The following is a 26668-nucleotide window of genomic DNA, read 5'->3' as shown; positions in this document are numbered from 1 at the left end:
AGTTATGGCTTTTTTGCCAATGGGAGAAAAGTTTACTTTGTCGGACCATGATTAGTAGTGTTTTATATGATAATATGTTTACGCTCTTGGAGTCCGGCCGGCTATCCACTATCCAACAGGAATATAGAGAGTCTAGGAAGTCATTTACTAAAGTGTGGGCTACTATTGTTAAAGATGGGTGAATTTTATTCTATATTTTGTAAATCTAGGATTGTAATGAGTTAACTTTTTCTACTTCCAAGTGCCCACCCACCCCCCTCTTTGTTTCAAGACTGGAAAGGAGAGAGAGGGGGGGCAAAGAGCTGTGCTGTGGGAAGTGTCTGATTTCTCATCTTTTACATGTGTTCCATAGAGTGTCAGGCATTGCCTTATGCATGAACAGGTGGAATGCGTAAGCCAATCATATGGCTTGATGACCTAATTTAGGGTGATTTTAACACTATTAAAGGATGGTTGGGAATAAGGGGAATCTCTTTACTGTACGCCTCTTTGGCACAATCATTACCTACAGGAACTAGACAATTTAGCCGGGGATAAGTATTGGCAAAAAAACTATTTTTCATGTTGCACAGGTGCAGTGCAGTTTCTAGGTAAAATTTCTCTCAGGGCGAGTGTCAAAAAAACTCCCCCCCCCCCCCCCCGGTAACAGACAGGCAGGCAGTGCGGGCGGCGGTGCTGACCTCACTCACTGTGTGGTACAGTGAGTGAGCGCCGCCGCCCGCACTGCCTGCCTGTGGGGGGACATTATTTTTAATAAGGATCACTATGGACATTATTTAGAATGGAGGCTGCTGTGGATGTCATTATAACTGTATAATGTCTGATAGGCCTAGTCCTGAGTTATATTACCCTGCCCTGTATAATAATGTACCCTGATACCCCTTAGTTATATTACTCCAGCGGGGTAATATAACTAAGGCTACTTTCACACTAGCGTTCGGCTGTCCGCTCGTGAGCTCCGTTTGAAGGGGCTCACGAGCGGACCCGAACGCTTCCGTCCAGCCCTGATGCAGTCTGAATGGATGCGGATCCGCTCAGACTGCATCAGTCTGGCGGCGTTCAGCCTCCGCTCCGCTCGCCTCCGCACGGACAGGCGGACAGCTGAACGCTGCTTGCAGCGTTCGGGTGTCCGCCTGGCCGTGCGGAGGCGTGCGGATCCGTCCAGACTTACAATGTAAGTCAATGGGGACGGATCCGTTTGAAGATGCCACAATATGGCTCAATCTTCAAGCGGATCCGTCCCCCATTGACTTTACATTGAAAGTCTGGACGGATCCGCGCAGGCTACTTTCACACTTAGAATTTTTTCTAAGTTATTAATGCAGACGGATCCGTACTGAACGGAGCCACCGTCTGCATTAATATGATCGGATCCGTTCAGAACGGATCCGATCGAACGCTAGTGTGAAAGTAGCCTTAGGGGTATCAGGGATGGGTACATTATTATACAGGGCATGGGTAGGGTAATATAACTCAGCTCAGGACTAGGCCTATCAGACATTATACAGTTATAATGAGTAATGACACCAACAGCAGCCTCCATTCTAAATAATGTCCATAGTGATCCTTATTAAACTTAATGTCCCCCACAGTGACAGTGGCCCCCATTTTCATGTCTCCCACAGTGGCCCCCCCATTGTAATTAATTCCCCCCATTGTAATTAATGCCCCCCCAGACCATCACTCGCCTCACAGCAGGCATCAGCACTGCTCAGGGGCTCAGGGCGGGCGGTAACAGGCAGGCAGTGCGGCGCTCACTCAGTCACTGTATGTCACGCGCCTGCGCCGCCTAGTGGGAGGAGCAGGCGCGTGACGTCAGTAAGTCTGACCAGGGCCGGTGCAAGGATTTTTGCCGCCCTAGGCAAGATAAAAATTGGCACCCCCGCCCCCCCCTTATCAGATCCGGAATTGCGAACCCGGATCCGCAATTCCGAACCTGAAAAAAAATAGTACATGTCCTATTCTTGTCCCCAATAACGGACAAGAATAGGCATATTCTCTTAGTGCCGGCAATGTGCGGTCCGCAAAATGTAGTATTAATAACTAAACAATTAAATAATACACATATTGCATTGTCTACTTACCACCAGGACAATAAGAAGATCTGGTGTCTGGCTGCAGTCTGGCTCTGGGGACTCCCTTGTCACTCTTCTCCCCCCCCTCCCTTGTCACTCTCTTCTCCCCCCCCCCCTCCCTTGTCACTCTCTTCTCCCCCCCCCCTCCCTTGTCACTCTCTTCTCCCCCCCCCTCCCTTGTCACTCTCTTCTCCCCCCCCCTCCCTTGTCACTCTCTTCTCCCCCCCCCTCCCTTGTCACTCTCTTCTCCCCCCCCTCCCTTGTCACTCTCTTCTCCCCCCCCTCCCTTGTCACTCTCTTCTCCCCCCCTCCCTTGTCACTCTCTTCTCCCCCCCCTCCCTTGTCACTCTCTTCTCCCCCCCTCCCTTGTCACTCTCTTCTCCCCCCCCCTCCTTGTCACTCTCTTCTCCCCCCCCTCCCTTGTCCACTCTCTTCTCCCCCCCTCCTTGTCACTCTCTTCTCCCCCCTCCCTTGTCCACTCTCTCTCCCCCCCTTGTCACTCTCTTCCCCCCCCCTCCCTTGTCACTCTCTTCTCCCCCCCCTCCTTGTCACTCTAATTCTACTACTCCCCCCCTCCCTTGTCACTCTCTTCTCCCCCCCCTCCCTTGTCACTCTCATTCTACTACTCCCCCCCCCTCCCTTGTCAACTCTCTTCTCCCCCCCCCCTCCCTTGTCACTCTCATTCTACTACTCCCCCCGCCCTTGTCAAGCTCATTCTACTACTCCCCCCCCTCCTTGTCACTCTCATTCTACTACTCCCCCCTCCCTTGTCACTCTCATTCTACTACTCCCCCCCTCTTGTCACTCTCATTCTACTACTCCCCCCCCCTCTTGTCACTCTCATTCTACTACTCCCCCCCCTCTTGTCACTCTCATTCTACTACTCCCCCCCCCTCTTGTCACTCTCAGTCTCATTCTACTCCCCCCCCCCCTCACTCTCATTTCCTCCCCCTTGTCACCTCTAATGTAGCGTGGCCGAGCTCTGTTCGCTCCGCGGTACAGGAGCTTTTGTTTCCTGTACCCGGCTGACAGGAAGTGCTCACTTAGTGTGCACTTCCTTTCAGTCCGGCCGGGTACAAGAAACAAATGCTCCTGTACCCCGGGCCGGACCGAACAGAGCTCGGCCACGCTACACTAACAACTCAGCAGTCTGCAGCGCAGGCAGGCTGCGCAGCACTGAGCCGGCCGCTCAGGAGGCTCAGCATGAGGGGCGCCGCCGGCCGCCCAATCATTTACCTTCATAACGATTTTTTTTTTTTACCTCAACGGGCGCCCCCTGCTGCTGACAGCGCCCCGGGCGGCCGCCCGTCCCGCCCGCCCCTAGAAACGGCCCTGCACAGGTGGTGAGAAATGGAGTCATACTTCCTTTCTTGGAGCTGGCACAAAGGGGACATATAGTTAAAGGGAACCTGTCACCGGGATGTTGGGTATAGAGCTGAGGACATGGGTTGCTAGATGGCCGCTAGCACATCCGCAATTCCCAGTCCCCATAGCTCTGTGTGCTTTTATTGTGTAAAATAACCCGATTTGATACATATGCAAATTACCCTGAGAGGAGTCCTGTATGTGAGATGAGTCAGTGACAGGACTCATCTCAGGGTAATTTGCATATGTATCAAATCGTTTTTTTTACACAATAAAAGCACACAGAGCTATGGGGACTGAATATTGCGGATGTGCTAGCGGCCATCTAGCCACCCATGTCCTCAGCTCTATACACAACATCCCGGTGACAGGTTCCCTTTAATCCATCTTGGTTTAGGTATTTCCAGTTATGTTCGGCACTTTTTTTGTGTAAAGGGCAAGTCTATGCTGGAGATAGAAACTTCTACACCTTTAAATGATTTAATGGGAAACTTGGGTCGGAAGGTCAAGATTTCCCAACTTTATAAATTATTGGAAGCACCATTAATATATGCTCCTCCGGACAAAGGGCTTGGGGAGTGGATTGTTCAACGATCAATTAGGTGATCGGGAAAATATATTGGGCAATTTAAGATTAGTGTCTCACAATTTTAATCATGTGGTGGTTCAATTTAATATTTTACACAAAATATATGTCACGCCAGTATGGCTTAAGAAATGTGGTTTAACCCCTTAAAGCGAACCTTTCACCAGGATTTCACATAATAAACTATTACCAGTACCTTATAGATTATCCTCATTGTGTTTCAATGCATTATTGTGCCGCTTTCCTGGGATGGATATTCATGAAAAAAACTACCTTTAAAGTCCTCGTCTCCAGCTCCTGAAGTCACGCTCCTGAAGTCAAGGGGGTAGCCCTTCCCTCACTCCGGGCTGTACCTCCCCTGCCCTAACCCCGCCTCTATGTAGTGTAACTGACACCCGGCTCAGTCGCCGGGACCGCGCTTGTACAGGCGGCGCATGTGCCGTCGGACTCGAGCGCGATCCTGTAACTGAATCGCGCGTGAGGAAGAGAAGACAGGCAGGCATCGGGGACGGCGCATGCGCGATTCAGTTACAGGATCGCGCTCGAGTCCGACGGCACATGCGCCGCCTGTACAAGCGCGGTCCCGGCGACTGAGCCGGGTGTCAGTTACACTACATAGAGGCGGGGTTAGGGCAGGGGAGGTACAGCCCGGAGTGAGGGAAGGGCTACCCCCTTGACTTCAGGAGCGTGACTTCAGGAGCTGGAGACGAGGACTTTAAAGGTAGTTTTTTTCATGAATATCCATCCCAGGAAAGCGGCACAATAATGCATTGAAACACAATGACGATAATCTATAAGGTACTGGTAATAGTTTATTATGTGAAATCCTGGTGAAAGGTTCGCTTTAAGGACCCTGGGATTTTCCATTTTTGCGTTTTCGTTTTTCACTCCCCACGTTCCCATAGTCCTAACTTTTTTATTTTTCATTTCACATAGCCTTATGAGGGCTTATTTTTTGCTGGACAAGTTGTACTTTCTAATGGCACCATTTCCGGTTGCATACCATGTAGTAGGGAGCAGGAAAAAAAATTCCGAATGGGGTAGAATTGGGAAAAACTGCAATTCTGAGAAAGGTTTTTATTTTTTTTACACGGTACACTATGCAGTAAAATTTACCTGTTATCTTCATTCTCCAGGTCAGTACGGTTACAACAATAGCACATTTGTATAATTTTTCTTGCATTTTAATACTGAAAATAAAATAAAAATTAAACCTTTGAGGGGCTTAAGGGGTGGGCGGTGTTTATGGGGGTGCTGGCCGGCGCTGACTGATTCACGCGCACGACAAAACACAAGGTGCATTTTAAAATATATAACACTATATAACGATTACATTTATTATTTAAATGTGACTCCAAAAATAAAAAGTATTGCAACACCAATTCGATACCATGAAAAAAAAAAATACTCACACGTTAACCCCATGTTGAGTATTTTTAAATTTTTACTTTTGCAAAGTATCAATTGCCCATTATGTGAAGAGGTACTTGATGGGGTCACTTACTATTAATGTGAAGCAAATAGAAGTCGAAATTGATAAAGCCATGTGCCTCATATTAATAGTAACACCAGCAAGTACTTCCTGATATAATGGACATTGAGCAGCATGGGGTTAATGTGTAGGCTGGTGTTGGGTACTACAGTATAAGGTTACTGGCTATTGATGTGAAGCACATGGAGTCTAAATTGATGAAACCATGTGACACATATTAATAGCAACCTTGTCAAGTACCCCGCTTAACATAATGGACAACGTGGGGTTAATGGCATCAGGTACATGCTGTTAATATGAGGCACATTGTTTTATCAATTTGGACCTGCATGTGCCTCACATTAATAGTAAGAAACCTCATTATGTGTACCTCATATTAATGGTTAACCCAATGTTGCCCATTATTTGATGATGTGCTTGGGGGCCACATACTTTTAATGAGGTACATGGGGTACTAATGTAATAGCACCATGTACCTCAGATTAATAATAGGTGACCCCATCTGTGGGACAGTGTGTGGGTACCTGTGCTTTCCAGAGCACTAATGGCTGGGGACTGGTCTGAGAACACAAGACTCAGGAGGAGGAGGAGGCTGCCACTGCTGCCGTTCGCCGAGTACACTAGCTGAGACGGCGTAGCGGTAAACCCTCCCCCGTCTCTCCTCCTACTTTAATATTAGACATTCATTGGTGGCAGTGGTGCGGCGCCTCAGAGCCCGCTCATTGTATTGGGCTCTGCAGTGGCCGCGTCATGGGAGGGAGGGATTCCCTCCCTCGGTCTCTACTGATGTTGGCAACATGTACGCGTCGGGCGTGCATGCGCCTGGCGTCTGTGCTCTTCTCTCCTCTGCGGCCCGGCAACATATCTCCCAGGGCCCGGTGGTTGGGGACCGCTGCTGTAGAGAACTGATAGAATTCTGGAGGGCAATTAACTATATTGCCCAAAAACTGAAAGTAGTGATTCCGTTTACGATACAATGTTGGATACTCTGATCTTTCCCAGGTTAATTGTCATAAGTATAAAAAGACTCCTAATTCAAATAAAATCCTGATTACAAGGGTCTGGTTTTCACAAAACACACCTAGTGTATACGCATGGTTAAATCTGGTTAATAAGATTAAGAGATATGAAAATATTCTATATCAGCAAAGAAATGCTGAGGAGAAATAGAATAGGATATGGGGGAATTGGAAGTTTTTAGCTTCCCTGCCTCCTCCTCACCCAGATTCCTTCTTCTGTTGATGGAGGAGATATGAGACGCATCGCAATGGGGAGGGAGGGTTGGGGGGTAAGGGTTAATTGGGTGAAAAAGAAGGAAAGTAATAATGTTAATGAATTTTTGTATAGAAATTATGTTGAGAAAAAGGAGGACAGCTCTCCAAGGTGTATTGACATCTTAAAGGGGTTGCACAGTGTCATCAATATCAGATCGTCAGGCCTCCAGCATCGTGGCCGATCAGCTGTTTGCAGGGGCCGTGAGGCTTGCTGTGTAACGGCAGTGTAATTACAGCTTCCGCTAATTACACTGCGCTGCCGCTACAGAGTAGACAGCATGCAAATACGTACCGCCAGGGCCTCTTCAAACAGCTGATTGCCCAGGGTTCAATCCCTACTGATCTGATATTGATGACCTTTTCTGAGGACGGGTCATCGATTTCATGACCCGGAAAACACCTTTAACTGTTGTGACCGCAGACCTTAATTCATATGGGGCCTGGAAAAGCACAGGGCAGGGAGGCTCCATCCATGATGCCAGAAGATGGCTCCCAGTACTAGGACATAAATGGAGACTGTGTATAAAGCGAGGATGTACATTAGGCTAGTTTCACACTAGCGGCAAGGAACTCTGGCAGGCTGAACAGCCTGTCGAATCCGTTCTGCCGCTAGTGCACGCACGCCTCCGGACTATTGCTCCAGCCCCATTGACTAACGGTGGCGGGCCGGAGTTCCGGCGGCAGCACATCAAACATGCCGAGAGGCAGCAGGAATAAAACTACAACATGTCGTAGTTTTATTCTGGCTGCCCCTCAGCATGTTTGACGTGTTGCCGCCGGAACTCTGGCCTGCCACCATTATAGTCAATGGGGCTGGAGCGGTAGTCTGGGGGCACGTGTGCACTAGCAGCAGCATGGATCAGACAGGCTGTTCACCCGCCGGAACAGCCTGCCGTAGGTCCTTGCCACTAGTGTGAAACTAGCCTTAAACTGGTAAAGAGGAATCTTTGTGGCGGGAGCAGACTAAGGTTACTTTCACACTGGTGTTAGGATTGTCCGGCAGGGGAACAGCCTGCTGAATCCGTACTAACGCTTGCACTCGTGTGCTGCTGGAAGTCCGGCCTGGCCCATTCACTATAATGGGGATGGGCGGGAGTGCAGCCCGACAAATACCGCAGCATATGCCTCTGACAGCAAACAGGATTTCTACCGATGTTATTGTCCAGCTCCATACAATATGGAGCCATAAAATGTCAGTGTGAAGGAGGCCTAATGATTCAGGTGGACTCTCCTTCAGGCTGGAACTACACATTTAAGCAAAGTAAGTGTGTGTGTGTGTGTGTGTGTGCAAAAACTGCAAATAACATGGACTGGAAGTAAGTGTGTGTGTGTGTGTGTGTGTGTGTGTGTGTGTGTGTGTGTGTGTGTGTGCGCAAAAACTGCAAATAACATGGACTGGAAATTGAGACTTTTTTGGGGGAACACAAAGTTCTACGAAACGTCTATTACGAACATGGGATTTTATTTTACAGTATCTTTAACTTAAGTGAACAAAAATCTGAAGGGGCGACTGAAGCCGTACATGACCTAGGACAGTCCATAGTGGAAAATACAGATAAATAGCGGAAGTGCTCAGTCTTGGTCTTCATCCCAGTCCTTTTTGGCTGTCGGTGCCTTGGGGCCACCCGCTGGTTTTGCCATAATTATCTGAGGGGATAAGAGAGGACGTTAATTCCTGACCGTTTTCTGGTTTCCTGCATGCGACACTTCATAGAACTTACCTTCACAGATACCTCAGCACCTGCTACATGTATGATATGTAACCCCAGGAGAACCTACCTGTTTTATAAGGAAGCCAACAACAAGGCTGATGGTAGCTGTTTCTGGCTTCCAGGGTCCCGGCGGCCTTCACCACCCACGCCATAACTATACCATGGTGCGAGCTTTAGTGAGTTGGCCCGCCTGCCGTGTATATAGGTAAATGAGTATTACAGTTCCCTATCAACTGGATAGGCAAACAACTGTTAGACTGGTGCTGGTCTGACTGCTGGGGCCACCACACATCACAAGAACGGAGACCCTGTGCCCCCTCCATGTATCTCTATGGGGCTGCCAAAGACAGAGTGCAATGCTTCGCTATCTCTGGCAGACTCATACGTTAGTGAGCATGTCTGACCACCACTCCATTGCAATGGTGGACATGGAAGCCTGTTCTTGTGATCCGTGGGGGTCCCAGCTATCAAACCCCTCCAAATGTAACCAAAATACCTCTTTAAGCAGAGATCAATCGTTAAAGGGGTGGACATTGGGGGAATATTGCTAGGATATGGCTCCTATCCTTAGAATGGAGGCCACAAAGTGACGGAGGGCGCACTGCTGGCTCGGCTATTTGTCAGCCCCATAGAAGTAAAAGGGGTTCTACAGTTTGTTTCAACTAATGATCTATCCTCTGGGTAGATCATCAGTATCTGATCGGTGGGGTCCGATCAGACACCCGGGACCCCCGCCGATCAATTGCTGATGATCTACCCAGAGGATAGATCATCAGTTAAAACAAACTGCAGAACCCCTTTAAATAGAGCAGCAACTGCGCTTGTGCGGTGCGCTTCCCATTCATTTCAATGGGACTTCCGAAAATAGCCGAGCGTGCCACGTGGCTATTTTCGAAACTCCCACAGAAATGAATGGAGGGCAGCAGCGCATGCGCCCTCTGTCACTTTGTGGGTTTCGTTCTAAGGATGAGGATAGGTGCTGGTCCCAGAGGTGGGACCCGCTCCTATCGGACATTGAAGCCATATCCTGGCGATAGGCCCCCAATGTTCAAGAGGGGAGAACCCCCTTTAAAGGAGTTTTGTCGCTGAATGACACAGTACGAAGTACTTTGTGAAATATAAAAGTCACTGTCCAGGTTGAGGGATGATCAGCTGTATTATGCTATGGGGGAAAAAAGCGTAACAGAAGAGTCTCTTTCATGCAGTGTACGAGACATAAGTGTCCAGCTTTCGTTGCACTACAACTCCCAGCATAAGGCACATGGAGTGGATAGATGGGATCGAACTTAAGAGGACCTTTCATGGGTCCAGACATTATGAAATAAGTAGGGGGTTGTGTAGGGCATAATTCATGGATGTAATATCGCTTACTAGCTTATCTGTCGGCGCTCCGTTCCCCCGCTGTGCCCCCCTTTTACTTTTCCCGCCTAGTATGTAAATTAATATCATCTGTACAGGGGGCGGAGACTGCCCCGTTTCTCAATGGGCGTCTCCTTCTCCCTGGCTGTAGCGCGGTCCAATCACAGCCAGGGAGAAGGAGACAACCATTGAGAAACGGGGCCGTCTCCTCCCCCTGTACCAATGATATTCATTTACATACCAGGCGGGAAAAGTAAAAGGGGGGCACAGCAGGAGAACAGAGCGCCGGACAGAAACTAGTAAGCGATATTACAACCATGAATTATGCCCTACACAACCCCCTACTTATTTCATAATGTCTGGACCCATGAAAGGTCCTCTTTAAAGAGGTTGAAAAACAACTGCTTTCTTCGAGAAACAGCGCCACCTTATCCATAAGGTCATGTGTGGCATTGCGGTTTATCCACTTTCAAGTGAAAAGGACTGAGCTGCAATACCAGACACAACCTGTGGACAAGAGTGGCACTGATTCTGGAAGAAACCAGCCTTATTTTTTTTCTTCTATATAACCTCTTTAGAAAGGTTTTCAGGTTTGTAGATCTTGATGACCTCTCCTCAGATCTGTGGAGGTGTGACACCTGGCACCCCCACCACTCCGCAGTTTTCGACAGCCGCTGGTGCCAGAAACAAAACAGTTCATGGAGCCAGAAGCAGTGGCCCTGCCAGCGTACTGCGATCAAATGAGTGGGAGCCGAGCTGCAGTACGCTGGCACAGTCATCTATATCTAAAGACCGGAAAACCCCTTTAACATCCTAAAGTTCTTACTGGTTTGGTTATTTAACATCAAGACATTAGAAGGCACACCAGGCTGTTAGTAATGTGACGTCATGCAGTGTGTAGTCCGTGCAATGCACACAATAAGGCACCTGCTCTTTAACAAGAGACATATCAATTCTCGGGCTCATCCTGCCAGTCATCTTTATCCCAGTGTCCTTGCTGCTTTGGGGCTCTTGGTCCACCGGCTGCTTTGGCCATAATAATCTATAAGGTTTTACAGTGTTCAGTGTGAAAAACATGAGAACGGCGGTAGTCTTCAGTGTGAACCCTCTTCTACGAAGCAAGTCATGAGCGGTAGAGATCTCGGCGTCTTGGCACACGAGAAGGTGACAGGACAAGATTCCCCTCTTATGAAGTGAAGGAATATCACTAGGAAGTCATCACTTTATGATCATTGTATGCCTGTGAGAATGAAGGGGCCACAGCATTGATTCAGGACAGCGGTCTATTCACTGTTGTGCCCCACTCGCCCCCTGCAGTGCAGCCACATTCAAGAAGGTAAACTGCAGTTCCCAGTACGGCTGGTGGCCTGGGGTGCTGCATCTCTCAATCAGTGCTGTGGCCCCTTCATTCTCAAGATCATTCGGGTTCAGGAAGTTGGAATAGGTCGTAATGTTGTGCTTTTTCATAAGTGTATAAAACATTTATCACAATATCCTAGTTATAGTGATTTGATTATATATATCTATAAGAGGCCATATTGCTATATGTATGTATTTTTAAGATGGCAGAGAGAGGGTCATGGGGAGGTCGCTATTAATAAGATTTCTTCTCATGGATGTACCAGTCTGAAAAGAGGCCTTCTTGTCTCCTTAGGGATTTAGGACAGGAGATAAGGGTGCTCTCCAGACACAGCTGGTGCTAATTACCTCTACAGTTTGGTATTTATTAATGAGGCAGAAAATCTGTGATATCTATATACGCTTATAATCAACCTTAGTTTTGTATAAGAAAATCAATAAGACATATGTATCGCTTTATATTTCTCAATAGGAATGCATAAATTCCTATTATATGATGAAAACAGTTTAAGTATGGACTTTGTTAATGAGCATCTGTAAAGAGGTGGTATTTTAACTAACCATCAATCACCCGTTTGTGTAGCAGAGGAGGCACAGACATCTCTGAGAAAACAAGGCTCATCGTTTTGTTATCGGTCTCATAAATGAACAATGAGGGAAACATTGGTGCCTAAAAGTCTGTGCTTGATTGGTAGAAGTGTCAGAATTAATCCCTCTAGCTTTTATTTAGGTTCCAGAGGTCATGTGTATAAAATGTGAGATAAAGTCATACTTGGATACTTAACCCTTAATAGAATAATACTAATAGCTTAGGTAATAGTATCACCTAGGGGTAAATGAGTAATATTACACCAACAGCAGAAATGCATTTTGGGTAATACAATGACATCACAGTTCTTATCATATACACATGCCTAGCTGACAATGATTGGGAAAACTCCAAGCTACGAAGGTGTGTCTAACTGATAAGTTTGTGATCATAAACCACACACACATGAGGGAGAGGAACAGAATGGAAAAAAATGGAGTGAGTACTTGTAATTACACAGCTCCACAGGAGACACATGGCGTAATGAAGCGGAAGCAGCGCACACATGGAACGCTGTCTCCTCTTCAAACAGCTGATCAACGGGGGTGTCGGACCCCAGCTGATCTTATAATGATGACTTATCCTGAAGATAGGTCATCAATATACATTGCTGACCAACCCCTTTAACATCAAAGAATCCTATTGACCAGCACTTTTCTAGAGCTCATTACGCAATCCTTAGATTACTGACCTGATCTACTCGCAGGACAGTGATGGCAGCATTTGTGGCCAGCTTGATCCCCCAGTGTTTCACAAGGTAGGTATCCAAGACTTTACTCTCCAGCATGTCTTTCACTGCAGCGCTTTCAGCCTGGAGATAATGATGCTAATCAGCAAAAGCCTCGTTTTACAAATATATGACCTGGCCCATTCTTGCTGTGGTGCACACAACTAGCATGAGACAGATCCGATCATTACCGGACGCCTGCACGCTTACCTCTATGTCGAAGCCCACATTCTTGTTTCCCTCTTGATGCATTGCATATAACTTAGAGATCACTTCATTCGCCTTGACTCCGGAATTTTCTGCAAGAGCTCTTGGAATAGCCTCAAAAGCTTCTGCAAACTTCTTGATCGCGTACTGGTCAAGCCCTGGACAAGTCTGGAACCGAAGAACGATAGATAGTCAACGTGTATGCAGATGCAAAGACTGCAAGTCACGTCCAACAGAACTGCTTAATAGGAGCAGAAGCTTACCTCTCCATAGGAAGTAATTTGCTTTGCCAATTCAATTTCAGTGGCTCCGCCACCGGGGACAAGACGCTTATCCTTTATTAAGAGAGGAGAACACACTTAAGTGATGAAGAAATGCCGGGACTTCACAGATCTGGCCGCTGAGGAGTGGCCGTCCCTAGTTATTACAGCGCTGCTACCATTCACGTAACAAATCCCAATCATTGCACACTGGTCAGAGCTGTGTAGTTCTGGTGGCTGGTTCTGGCACTGGGCCTCCTGCAAACATCCGTTCAGTAGTGGTGCCAGGAGACAGACCCCACTATGGACAGGTCATCACCATCAGTACTAAAATGGTCACTGTGCTTTATAAATCAGAAATACAGGTGAGAAACTCTGTAATGGATCTTCTCAAAGAAAAATGGTTCCCCTCCAAACTAATATTATCTGCTGTCTGTCTTGAGACAAGACGGCTGTCAGCGCACTGAAGGATCCGATTAATGCTGCCTGGAAAAATCTATGGAGAGGGAGAGGCAACGTGCATGTCCACAACTCCACTCAACTACATAGGACAGCCCGCCGTTCTCGTGATCAGAGGTGGGACACATCTAACGGAACAGATATGGGATAACCCCCTTAAGACCTCAGTGTGCTTCTTTCTCCTAGTTTACGTGGCTTCTACCTACCCTTGTAAGAACTTTGAAGGTGTTGACAGCATCGTCCACAGCACGCTCCACATCATCCATTAGATTGTCTGTGGATCCTCGTAGGACTATGGTTGCAATGGCCCCATCATCATTCTCTACAAAAAAATAAATAGAAAATAAAAATTGACAATCCAATTACTACATAAAATACAGATCAGTCTGGTTTGCAGGACTACAACTTTAAATATTTGGAAACACAGGGACTCATGATGTAATACATACCGTGTTTAAATACAACCACTTGTGTGTCCCCAACCTCCGACAGGTACACGCTGTTACAATGTCCCATTTCTTCTGGTGTGGGTGGGGTCTATGGGAGGGAAGAACATAATAAGTCTCCTACACTTTCCTATACAGAGACACCCAGTAAAAACCATTTACTGCACAGGACATGCACCGAGCACTGCTAGAGACTGTGCCCAATTTATGACGAGGCTCTCATCTCGTTATAACTTAGGTGCAGCTCTGGCAGTCAGGGCTGGGGTTCGGGGCAGTGATCAGAGACCGTGACTTCGTTCTAAAGATAGGTGCGGGACCCAGTGATATGCCCCTAATGTACTATATAATACAACCCCTTTGATTAATGAAGACGGCACTGTATAGGTGGCCTGCACTGTAAATGGCTGTGCGGCACCTTCAATACTGTGCGGCCATTAACACTGCAGCCTGGCTACACAGTGCCGACTTCATCAGTTAAATCAGGCATCCTCAAACTGAGGCCCACCAGCTGTTGTAAAACTCCCACAATGCCCTGCTGTAGGCTGTTGTAAAACTCCCACAATGCCCAGCTGGAGGGCCGCAGTTTGAGGATGCCTGAGTTAAATAATCTATCCAGTACTCGACCGCAGCTGGCCGCTCCCCGAACAGCTCATGACCACGTCCGTGTGGTCGTACCCTAATGTTTCTCTGAACTTGTGTCAGGCATCTCCTCTCACTCACACCCTACACTATTCATGATGCAGTGTATATGATTTTTGCAGGAGTGCTTCTTTAAGTCATTATACAGTGAGGGAGAAGATCTCACCATTCTCGGCAGAGCTGTCGCACAGAGGGTTTTACACAGTCTCCTCAGATCCCACTTGGAGTTCAACCTAAAAACACAGAGAATCAAGTTCATAAACCACATGGAGTGGAATGAGGACTACATCTATGGTCTTCTGATATCAGTCACAGGCCTCACCTGACCACCATGAGGTTGTATTTGTTAGCATAATGCAGGGCCATATCTGCAACCTTGCCTCCTGTGACTATAATGTTGGCCCCAGCGTCAGCGATGGCCTTGACCTGCGCTTCCATGAGAGTCTCTTCACCTTGGCTGAAGTTCATCAGCTCCTTTGCACTGTTTATGAGAACTGTACCCTGTAGAAGGACAAAGATGTATCATAATACATAATAAGCACCATCTTTAAAGGGTTTCTGTCACCTGAAAAATGGGTATTAAAGGATAACTCAGCAGCTGCATCCTCCATTCATAATGACGCCCCCTTCCTCATGTTGATTGACAGGGCCAGCGGACGCGCTCGTTCTCTGACTGGCCCTGTCTGCGTTTTAAATCTTGCGCCGGTCTTCAGTCGGCGCAGGCACACTGAGTGGAGGATGCACGCTCGGCCGCTCCATCCTCAGTGCACCTGCTCCGATGACGTCACATGTACACCCGGCGCAGGCGCACTGAGGATGGAGCAGCCGAGCGAGCGTCCTCCACTGAGTGCGCCTGCGCCAACTGAAGACCGGCGCGAGATTTAAAACGCAGACAGGGCCAGTCAAAGAACGAGCGCATCCGCTGGCCCTGTCAATCAACATGAGGAGGGGGCGTCATTATGAATGGAAGAGGTAGCTGCCCCACCTGCTGCTAGAGAGGCAATTTGCATCTTATAAAAGTCAGTTTTCTTATATAACTACTGAACCAAACGGAGTAATAGCCCTATATATTGAGAAATCGCAGCATAAGGATTTTAAGGAGACAAAAAATAAAAAAAATATGAGTTTAGTGGAGTGACAGAAGCCCTTTAATTTTTTTATTGTTCATTTGCTTCCTGGATGCAAAATTAAATAACTTTACAAAATAGTCCAGTTAACAAAAAAACGCTACCAGTCTCCTGCCGTAGTGTCCGAGTAGCTCTTTCATCTAGCTGTCAGGACTGCTGTTTCTGACTTAAAGGGGTTGTCCGGGTTCAGAGCTGAACCCGGACATACCCTTATTTTCACCCCGGCAGCCCCCCTGAGCCTAGCATTGGAGCATCTCATGCTCCGATGCGCTCCAGTGCCCTGCGCTAGATCGCGCAGGGCACGGGCTCTTTTGTTTTCAATAACACACTGCCGGGCGGTAACTTCCGCCCATCAGTGTGTTCGGTGACGTCACCGGCTCTGAGGGGCGGGCTTTAGCTCTGCCCTAGCCGTTTTACTGGCTAGGGCAGAGCCAAATCCCGCCCATCAGTGCCGGTGACGTCACCGGGCTGCCTGTCAGCCCCATAGAGAGCCCGGTACGTCACCGGAACTCAGAAAAATGCCTTTGCCCTGCGCGATTTAGCGCAGGGCAAAGGAGAGCATCGGAGCATGAACTGCTCCGATGCTCATGTCAGGGGGGCTGGCGGGGGGAAAATGGAGGTATGTCCAGGTTCAGCTCTGAACCTGGACAACCCCTTTAAAGGTTGACATATTTTGGGCTAAAAACAGTCTGACTGGGGCCAGGCTCCCGCTGAAATGGAAATGTATTTTAAGAGTATTTGAGATAATTAAGTACTGATTGTTTGTCCCCTTTAATTGTTATATCACCTTCTATATTCCTTGTAATGTAACGAGTTAGGATAGCCCCCATTGTGCTGAGAAGGCTGCATTCCTGAGTGCTTTTCTCAGACATGGGCGCTACACACTGGACATCCTTAGGAGGGGGGGCTGTAAGGAATAAAGCTTTTTGCATAATGGCAGATAACGAACTCTGGAGAACAACACCGGGTAGGAGGTTGTAAAGCCACTCTCTTATATCACCATGAGGTGGCAGCCATATGCTACGACATGGCAAAAGGAGTGTCTCCCCCCCCCCCCCCCATTGCGTTGCAGGCCAGTGTTTATTTTTACTACTCCTGTATGCGATTGGTCTGTTTTATATTTTTTTATTATCACAGTTAGTAAATATATTTATTCGCTTAACCTGCTTAAGCCTATTTATTCTCAAATTGTCAAATTCATTCACATTAAAAACAGTTCATTTAACTAATCCAAGAACTGAATGAGCGGACTGAAAGTTTACATAAGCACAACATACCTTTGTTTCAGTGATCATGCCGTCAAAAGGACAGGAATAGACGGCAATTTTAGCATCTTTCACAGAGTTGACGTCACCCTCGGTTTCCTTCTTGAACACCATACCATGCAGGACTGACGAAGCATTGATACCAGATCCCTGGAAAGGAAGTGTCCAGCTTATCACACACAGTATATAGACTCCTCCCTGGGGCTCGTCGTATCTGCCTTAACCCCTTAAGGACATGGCCATATTTCACCTTAAGGACTAGGCCATTTTTTGCAAATCTGACCAGTGTAACCATGTGTGAATAACTTTAAAACACTTTTACTTATCCAGGACATTCTGAGATTGTTTTTTCGTCACATATGGTACTTCATGACACTGGTAAAATGGATTCAAAAATTTCCATTTCTATTTATAAAAAAAGGACCCCCCTCGGGATTGACCCAGGGTGAAAAGTACCAGGACATCATGACGTACCTGTACGCCCTGTGTCCCTAACAGGTTAATATAAAAGAACAAAAGCACGTCCCACGGAGCAAAATACCGTCAGCCAGTCACCAGGATCAAGAAGGAATCTTTTATTGCAGCGATACAACGCGTTTCGGGGAATCACTCCCCTTCATCAGGTACAAACAGCTGCACAAGGGTAACAGCACAAAGCTACACATATTTATACTTACAAACATACCGCCCTAAGGAGGTCACAAGGTCAAAAGGGGAGGAAATTTGGGTGTTGCCTAAATGAATAGTAGCAAATATAATGTGCATATCAGCAGGCTCTCATGATGGGCCGCCGATGTGCACATTCTAAACACATTTATATTATATAAAGCAGAAAAAGCACACTGGAAACCGTCCGCTTTATAAAAGATCTCAAGACAATACGCCCATATGGGGGCCGACCTTATAAAGTGTGCAATAACGAGCACATCACAGGTTTCTAATCACGCAAGATGATGATGGAATGATAGGATTCCATCATCATCTTGCGTGATTAGAAACCTGTGACGTCCAGGCTTGTTTGACAAATAACTACAATAGTGTTGTGCCTACCTTTGCACAACCATACAAGGTGAGCCTTACCATTTCTCTCCATATACTATTATACACCCACAGAATTACCCTATGGTGCGCCCATCTGTGTTCTTTTTACAGATTTAAACTAGCCTGTTACATTACCTAACAGGTTAAGACACTAAGCTACAATGGGGAAAATAAAGTGATGGACTCACCAGGATTTTGCAGACTCTGATGTTGTCAACATTGAAATGTCCAGACTCAGGGAGGATGGAAACTAGATAACAGAATCAGAAATGAATGACTTTTACAGAGAAGAACAGCTCAAGACATTGAGGTGTCCCATGTCTTACCACAGGCCTCGGCGATCAGTTTGGACAGGAAGACCTCGTTGCCATATTGCTTGCTCATGATGGCCGTCTGTAGGAGGGAGGCGGCTTGGTCGACGTCACGGAGGTTCTTGGCGGAGCTGCACACCAGTTCGGGAAGAATCTCCAGAGCTTTCTTACAGGCCTTTTCATAGCCTTCAATAACCTAGATGCACACAAGGTGACTGGAGTAAAACCACCTGAGCACACGTGTAGATTCAGTCCATCTCCAAGCTCAATCAATGAAATAGAAAGCCAACGAGATGGCTTACACCATTCTCCCACATGCACACAACTCAAGCGAGTGAAGCCGAACCTCAGACACCGACAGCCCCATCCTCAGCAGGTCCTCCGCCACCTCCAGGAGACCACCAGCAAACATCAGCACAAAATTAGTCCCGTCTCCGATTTCCTGCTCCTGCATGTGTGACGCCATCACAATCATCTTTGCAGCTGGGTGCTGGACCTAGTATATCAAATTTAAAAATTTAAAAAAAAGTTAAAGGGAACCTGTCACCAGTTTTCTGGTGTCCTAACTAAGGGCAACATAAATAAGTGACTGATTCTCTTAGCAAAATGCTGGGTCACTTTCTTTAATTGACCCAGTCAATCTGCCAACATCTTGTATTGAAAAGCTCCAGCTGATAATGACGAGTCATGAATATTCATGAGCCCCTGACTCTCCCCGCCCACCTGCTGCTGAGTGACAGTTTTTTTCCATATGAATCAGCAGCAGGTGGGCAGGGGAGTGGCTATAGCTCTGAATTATATATACGCTGGACTCAATGACATCACGCTGGACTCAAATCAGCTCATTAGCATGCAGCATCTTTGTGTGTACATTATGAGGTAACCATCTGTCACACCAGTAAGTGAATACATCTAAGGCACTTTTTAGTAGTTAATGATTGTATATAATTAGTTAGATTATAGTCAAATATCCACATGACAGGTTCCCTTTAACATTTCTTTTGCACGAAAGCAGATGCACGGGGACCCCAGAGGGTGCAGATCTAAAATAACCTATCATTTCTCCACCTTAAAAGGGGTTGACCGGCCATATATATTGATTACCTATTGTCATGATAAGTCATCAATATCTGATCAGCTGTTTGAAGAGGAGGGTGAGCTCCATGCGAGCGCCGCTTCTTCTTCATCACACTGCAGTGTAATACAAGTACTCGCTCTATTCACTTGAATGGAGCAAGTGCTTGCCACCGCTACAGACGAGACGACACGTAGTGTAATGACGCGGAAGTGGCGATAACATGGAGTGGTGCCTCCTCTTCAAACAGCTGATCAGCGGGGGTGCAGGGTGGTGGACCCCCGCTGATCTTATATTGATGACCTATCCTGACGACAGGTCATTAATATATATATATATGGCCTGACTGCCACTTTAAGGGCTCATGGAAACGACCGTGAGCGGCCCAGGAAACACTGTGTGTGTCGGACACATCTCCTGGGCTGACCGCTGCTTCCTAGACCTGAACAGACTATCATAATAACTTACGATTGCAGTGTACCTCAGGACAGGTCATCAATATCAGATTAGTGGGGTCTAACATTCGACACCCTGCTCATCAGCTGTTTAACCCCTTCAAGTATTATTACGTACAAGTATGAAAATGCAAAAACGAAAATGGGCTTCTTCTTGAAGCAGATAAGGAAGGCCACAGCACTTCAGTGAGCAGTGCGGCCATCTTGCAGCTCACCAAGAACAGCGCCGTTCATTGTATAGTGGCTGTACTTGGTTTCGCAGCCCAAGCCGATTCACTTATAGGGGTTCTCTGGGAATTAAGAAAAGGAAAAATACTTAAACATTACTTTATCATAAATATATTCCTAAATACCCTTCATTAGTTATAATGGCTCATTTTGTCTAGAGAGCAATCATTGGGAGAAATAAAATGGCCGCCGTCCTATTAGTACACACAAAACCTGTCCTAATCACACAGGAGGACAAGTTACTTCCCAACACTGAGCTAAAGAGCTGCCTCATCCTCCTCTTTGCTCTGCTTGTCAAGGATTATGACCCTGAATACAGGTGCCAAGATCTTCAGCTGAATCTCTGTAGGAAAGGAGTCCATGAGGAGACCGTAGAGAGAGGAGGGTGGAGATGTGGCTGATGAGCAGCAGCACTTGTATGCAGTCTCCATTACCACTGCCTGTCAATGTCCATCCTTTCTGTACTTCATGTCTCCTCATGGACTCCATTCCTACAGAGATTCAGCTGAAGATCTTATCTGTATTCAGGATAATAATCCCTGACGAGCAGAGAGGAGGATGAGGCAGCTCTTTAGCACAGTGTTGTGAAGTAACTTGTCCTCCTGTGTGATCAGGACAGGTTTTGTGTGAACTAATGGCAGCAGCCATTTTATTTCTCCTAATGATTGCTCCCCAGACAAAACAAGCAATTATAACTAATGAAAGATATTTGGGAATATATTTATAATAAAGTAATATTTAGGCATTTTCAATTTTATTTTCTTAATTCCAGGAGAACCCCCTTTAAATGGGGCTGAGCTGCGTCTCATCCATGTAACGTCACATGGCCTAGGAAGAGGCTTAAAGGGAGTCTGTCACCAGATTGTGACCTAATAGACCGCTTACATAGCGCTCTAGCATAGCAGTCTATGATTCTAATGGTACCTTTGATGTTTGCTTGTGAAGTTCCCCCAAGGCAAAAACGGACTTTTATTCATTTTTAAATTAGGGCTCGCAAGTGCCCAGGGAGGGGTTCACCTCGTTGGAGCCCAGGCTGTTCTGCCTCTTTTAGTCATATCCCCGCCCCAGCCTCTTCCTCTGCCCGCCCCGCTCTTCCTTTGCGTCCTCCTCCTCTGCAGCGAGATCCCGCGCCTGCACTATCCATTGCTTGGCCGGGGCATGCGCACTGCGATGCCCATTGTGGGCACGGCATCGCAGTAGCTACTACGCATGCGCCGGCCAACGGCGAGAAACAGCAGCGAGGAGGCGGACCAGAGACACCCACAATGGGCATCGCAGTGCGCATGCCCCGGCAAAGCAATGGATAGCGCAGGCGCGGGATCTCGCTGCAGAGAAGGAGAACACAAAGGAAGAGCGGGGCAGGCAGAGGAAGAGGCTGGGGCGGGGATATGACGAAAAGAGGCAGAACAGCCTGGGCTCCAACGAGGTGAACCCCTCCCTGGGCACTTGCGAGCCCTAATTTAAAAATGAATAAAAGTCCGTTTTTGCCTTGGGGGAACTTCACAAGCAAACATCAAAGGTACCATTAGAATCATAGACTGCTATGCTAGAGCGCTATGTAAGCGGTCTATTAGGTCACAATCTGGTGACAGACTCCCTTTAAGAGGTTATGGAGCACCGCAGCCTCTTTTTTACAGCTGATCGCCGGGGGTGCCAGAAGTCAGACCTCCATTGATCCGATATTTATGACCCATCCTGAGGATAGGTCATTCATATCAAAATCTCGGCAAACACCATTAAGTAGGAGGTCAGACCCTCAGGTAAAGGGGGTTTTCTTGGAATTAGGTATTGATTACTTATCCTGAGGTCACCAATATCAGATGGGGGGGGGGGGTGGTGGTCTGACTCCACAGTTGGTCAGGTGCGGTGCTTGGATGAGCGTTGAGGCCTGCTCATTGATCACGATGCACAGTATCATACATTGCATGGTGGCTGTGTTCACTTGAATGGGACTGAGCTGCACAAAGGACACGTGACAGATGGACATGATATCAAAGGCCGAGGAAAGGGCTGCAACGCTCAGCATGGCTCCTTCCAAGAGCCGGAAGTCAGATCTCCACCAGATATTGATGACCTATCCTTGGGATAGATCATTAATATTTAATTCCTGGACGAAAACCTTCAATGTAACTGGGCTCCTGTGGAACATTGTGGTCATTGACATTTTATTTCAGGTTTCTAGCTGGGAAATGGATGCTCGCCAGAGTGGGAACTGCTCTCCTAGCAGAGCTCCACAATGGTTAGTAAAGGAGGGGGCTGAACAGAGAACGCCCCCTATAATGTCCCTAGGCACTATAGAACATGGGGTGGTCTATCCCTTTAAATAATTAAGATCACAAGTCACTAAGGGATCAAAATCCCCCCCAAAATGATAAATGATTGATACTGGAGCCCCCTTATTACCCACCTCCAACTCTCGGATGATGGTGGCCGCGTCATTCGTAACAAAGAGTTTTTCCAGGTGATTAACGACCATCTTGTTCATCCCTGTGACCAGGAGGAGAATAAGAAATGGATTAATAGTCAATAGGCAAACTAACATGGAAGATGGAGGAGGAGAAGATCGTGTACCATTGGGTCCGTAGGCGGTGCGGGTCGTCTGGGCAAGTTCTTTACAGGCCTGGATGTTCCTGTACACGGCTTCTTCTAAGCCAGAATAATGCTGCAAAGAACAAAAAAAGACGTCCAGATAGTGTAAAAAGGAGAGGAGATCCATCACCTCAAAATACCCCAACCAAAAATGTACAATGTCATAAGAAATTTCACGCACGCGCTGCAAAAGAAATCCACAGCGTACACTGACCGGAGGTGCGGACCGTAAATCAGCAGGGTGCGAGTCGGATCTGTCACATGATGCACCCCGCTAATTGATGGCATCTGTAATGGAGTCTCTAATGTAGATGTGATTAAAAAGGGTTGTCTCATGTCAGACAATGGGGGGGCATCACTAGGATATACATCCATTGTCCTACCGCTGGGACCTGCACCTATATTGAGAACGGAGCGCTGCAAAGTGGTGGCTGGAGGACTCCGGTCCGGCCACCACTAAGCTCTCTCCCCATAGAAGTGAATGGAAGTGCACCGCGCATGACCAACCACCGCTCCCATTCACTTCTATGGGCCCAACAGAAATAGCTAAGCCAGTGCTGCGCATGTGCCCTCTACCACTTTTGGGGCTCAATTCTCGAAATCGGTGGGACCCGCACCTATCTGACAATGAAGTCATATCCTAGCAATATACCCCCATTGTCTGATATGAGAATAAACCTTTAAAGGGGTTATCCATGAGAAATCGGTGGGTGGTGATCGGTGGGGGTCCGACTCCCTGCACCCCCCCATGAATAGCTGTTTGACGAGGCCATGGTGGACGCTGCGGTCTCCTCACAGTGCCCTACATCGTATAGACGCCATACTTGGCATTACAGCTCAGCCCCATTCACTTGAATGAGGCTGAGCTGCTCCTAGGTCATGTGACCGATGAACATAACATCACTGGTAGTGTAGATTGAGCATGCTCAGCCGAACACTAATTCGGCTGGAGCATCGTTATGCTCGGCACATCAGACTTCGGCCGAACACAACATGTGCTCGAGCGCGATGCTCGAGTCAGTGTATTTAAATATAATATAGCATCTGAAAAGTTTCTGCCGGGATTTAAACTCCCAATCTTGTACATTAGAGGCAAGGACCTTATCCACTCAGCTATAAAGCTGAATGCGAAACTGTATGTGCAGGTTAACATGTCGCTCTATAGTGTAGTGGTTAACGTCCTTGCCTCTAATGTACAAGGCTGGGAGTTCGAATCCCGGCAGAAACATTTATATATACATACAAGTTTTTAGCCATAATATATTTACATATGTTATTATATATTTAGAATATGTTATTTTTGTTTTCTGAAATGTTTCAGCCAGGATTTAAACTCACAACCTTGTACATTAGAGGCATTTTTCTGACACAGTTTAGCATTCAGCTTTATAGCTGAGTGGATAAGGTCCTTGCCTCTAATGTACAATGTTGGGAGTTCAAATCCCGGCAGAAACTTTTCAGAAATTAGATTTAAATACACTGGGGTGTCCCCAAGCACTGACTCCATATATGAAAAGAGCTATATATGGAGTCAGAGCAGGGACTCCTAAGTCGAACTAGAATCCAGACACCCTCCCCTATTCAGAGCAGAGGGTGCCAGGGGTTCTCCCATTGCCTTCCATTGTGCTCGGAACACCCAAGCATCGTGAAGTGTTCTACTGGAGCACACCAACACTGTGGTGCTTCTGGGTGTAAGACACTGATCCTTAAGCTAGATCATAAATATTGGAAAACTGGACAATCCCTTTAATGGGGTTATCTGATAGGTATGGGATGGTGGGGGAAGTCCGACCACTGGGAACAAGTCTTCCCTGTCATAGATGTGAGCAGTTGACACAGACAGCTGCACTACAATCCCATTCAGAGAGGGGACCCCCATTCTCAGGATTCAGACTCCCCCTGTAGACAGAGGACAGCGGGGAGCCCCTATATCTACTGGGTAGGTCCTAAAAGGTGCTGTAATTTTTTTTCTCCATTTTGAACAGGATACACCCTTTAATTAAAGGGGACGTCCATCAGCACTGACATTCTATTGATTACTTATGTCTGGCCTGAGGAGCACACGCAGGCCCCCTCTAACCAGGCATGACTAATCAATAATCGGCAGCAGGAGATCATAAGAGCCTCAAGTATCCATGTACGGGCAGCTGAGTCCAGGCTGGGGTGTACGGATGTGATCGGTCCGCCCCCCGGTAACGTGCCTGTCATCCCCCGGCCTGTTCTGGAAGCTTCCATGTGCCGCACATGTCTGCCCTCCTCCCTCCCCATGGACTCTCATTACCTTGGCTCCATCTTTCAGCATCTGGGCAAAGCCCGGGGCCTTAGGTACGTGCAGCGCCATGTGTGCGGCTCCGGTGTCCGGGGGAGAGAGAGACGAGGGACGTGCACACAACCGGCAAGAAGACAGGAGGGGGAGGAGTCGAGAGAGAGAGAGGCGGCTACCCACAACGCCCCGCGGCTCAGACCTCAGCAGCTGCTGCGCCGAGCGATGGATGAGAGCGGGAGCGATGGAGGGAACGGACGGTTTCCAGGCAGCGCGCTGATCGATGTGATCAGGGTGCCGCGGTGTGTCCTGGCCACTGGCTCAGACAGGCGGCATGGTCAGGGCGTGGGCGCCGCGCACAAAGAGTCGGACGGGGAGGCGCAGGAGCAGAACCAATATTACTGCGACATTTTATTAGTGCCGCTAGGATACAATAAGATACAAGTGTGTGCGCTGTAGTAGAGAATACACTACAAGAGTGTTTTATTTGTACTCCAAGCACCCCCACCCCGTCATGACCTCGAGTACCCCCCAAACAGTGAGGTTTAACCACTTCAGCCCCGCTAGCTGAAACCCCCTTAATGACCAGGCCACTTTTTACACTTCTGCTCTACACTACTTTCACCGTTTATCGCTCGGTCATGCAACTTACCACCCAAATGAATTTTACCTCCTTTTCTTCTCACTAATAGAGCTTTCATTTGCTGGTATTTCATTGCTGCTGACATTTTTACTTTTTTTGTTATTAAGGCTCTTTCACACCTGCGTTCTTTTCTTCCGGCATAGAGTTCCGTCGTCGGGGCTCTATGCCGGAAGAATCCTGATCAGGATTATCCTAATGCATTCTGAATGGAGTGAAATCCGTTCAGGATGCATCAGGGTGTCTTCAGTTCAGGACCGGAACGTTTTTTGGCCGGAGAAAATACCGCAGCATGCTGCGCTTTTTGCTCCGGCCCAAAAAACTGAAGACTTGCCGCAAGGCCGGATCCGGAATTAATGCCCATTGAAAGGCATTGATCCGGATCTGGCCTTAAGCTAAACGTCGTTTCGGCGCATTGCCGGATCCGACGTTTAGCTTTTTTAGAGTGGTTACCATGGCTGCCGGGACGCTAAAGTCCCGGCAGCCATGGTAAAGTGTAGTGGGGAGCGGGGGAGCAGTATACTTACCGTCCGTGCGGCTCCCGGGGCGCTCCAGAGTGACGTCAGGGCGCCCCAGGCGCATGGATGAAGTGTTCGCATGGCATGTCATCCATGCGCATGGGGCGCTCTGACGTCATTCTGGAGCGCCCCGGGAGCCACACGGATGGTAAGTATACCGCTCCCCCGCTCCTACTATGGCAACCAGGACTTTAATAGCGTCCTGGCTGCCATAGTAACACTGAAAGCATTTTGAAGACGGATCCGTCTTCAAATGCTTTCAGTACACTTGCGTTTTTCCGGATCCGGCGTGTAATTCCGGCAAGTGGAGTACACGACGGATCCGGACAACGCAAGTGTGAAAGAGGCCTTAATCGAAATTTACCTATTTTTTTGCAAAAAAATGACATTTTTCACTTTCAGTTGTAAAATTTTGCAAAAAAAAACGACATCCATATATAAATTTTTCGCTAAATTTATAGTTCTACATGTCTTTGATAAAAAAAAAATGTTTGGGTAAAAAAAAATGGTTTGGGTAAAAGTTATAGCGTTTACAAACTATGATACAAAAATGTGAATTTCCGCTTTTTGAAGCAGCTCTGACTTTCTGAGCACCTGTCATGTTTCC

General features: G+C 47.4%; 1 protein-coding gene across 2 annotated transcripts; it reads right to left on the bottom strand.

The window, feature by feature from the left end:
* Positions 1-8237: 8237 nt before the first annotated feature.
* Positions 8238-25092, bottom strand: CCT8 (chaperonin containing TCP1 subunit 8). 2 transcript variants are annotated; one of them, XM_044284411.1, is made up of 16 exons: positions 24922-25092; positions 22623-22713; positions 22459-22538; positions 18640-18789; positions 18309-18489; positions 18171-18232; positions 16954-17091; positions 14872-15050; positions 14716-14782; positions 13914-14001; positions 13671-13786; positions 13009-13080; positions 12749-12913; positions 12503-12622; positions 10791-10905; positions 8238-8439 (listed from the first exon to the last, which is right to left on the bottom strand). In XM_044284411.1, the coding sequence occupies exons 1-15, from the start codon at positions 24979-24981 to the stop codon at positions 10813-10815; spliced, it is 1662 nt and encodes a 553-aa protein (XP_044140346.1). In that variant the 5' UTR covers positions 24982-25092; the 3' UTR covers positions 8238-8439; positions 10791-10812. The 2 variants fall into 2 exon arrangements, with proteins under 2 accessions (XP_044140346.1, XP_044140347.1); XM_044284412.1 differs by lacking the exon at positions 10791-10905.
* Between the last annotated feature and the right edge of the window lie 1576 nt (positions 25093-26668).

This window comes from Bufo gargarizans, chromosome 3, assembly GCF_014858855.1.
Source record: "Bufo gargarizans isolate SCDJY-AF-19 chromosome 3, ASM1485885v1, whole genome shotgun sequence".
Lineage (NCBI taxonomy): Eukaryota > Metazoa > Chordata > Amphibia > Anura > Bufonidae > Bufo > Bufo gargarizans.
The sequence above is the reverse complement of the archived record's forward strand: the minus strand, read 5'-3'. Positions and strand labels throughout refer to the sequence as shown.

What these genes read in the sequence shown, in the direction of transcription:
- CCT8 (XM_044284411.1), bottom strand. Translation starts at nt 24,981, where the DNA reads ATGGCGCTGCACGTACCTAAGGCCCCGGGCTTTGCCCAGATGCTGAAA. An exon ending in TGGGGCTGTCGGTGTCTGAG is followed by an intron (nt 18,490 to 18,639) that starts GTTCGGCTTCAC and finishes GTGTGCATCTAG; the next exon opens with GTTATTGAAGGCTATGAAAA. An exon ending in AAATTACTTCCTATGGAGAG is followed by an intron (nt 12,914 to 13,008) that starts GTAAGCTTCTGC and finishes CTTCGGTTCCAG; the next exon opens with ACTTGTCCAGGGCTTGACCA.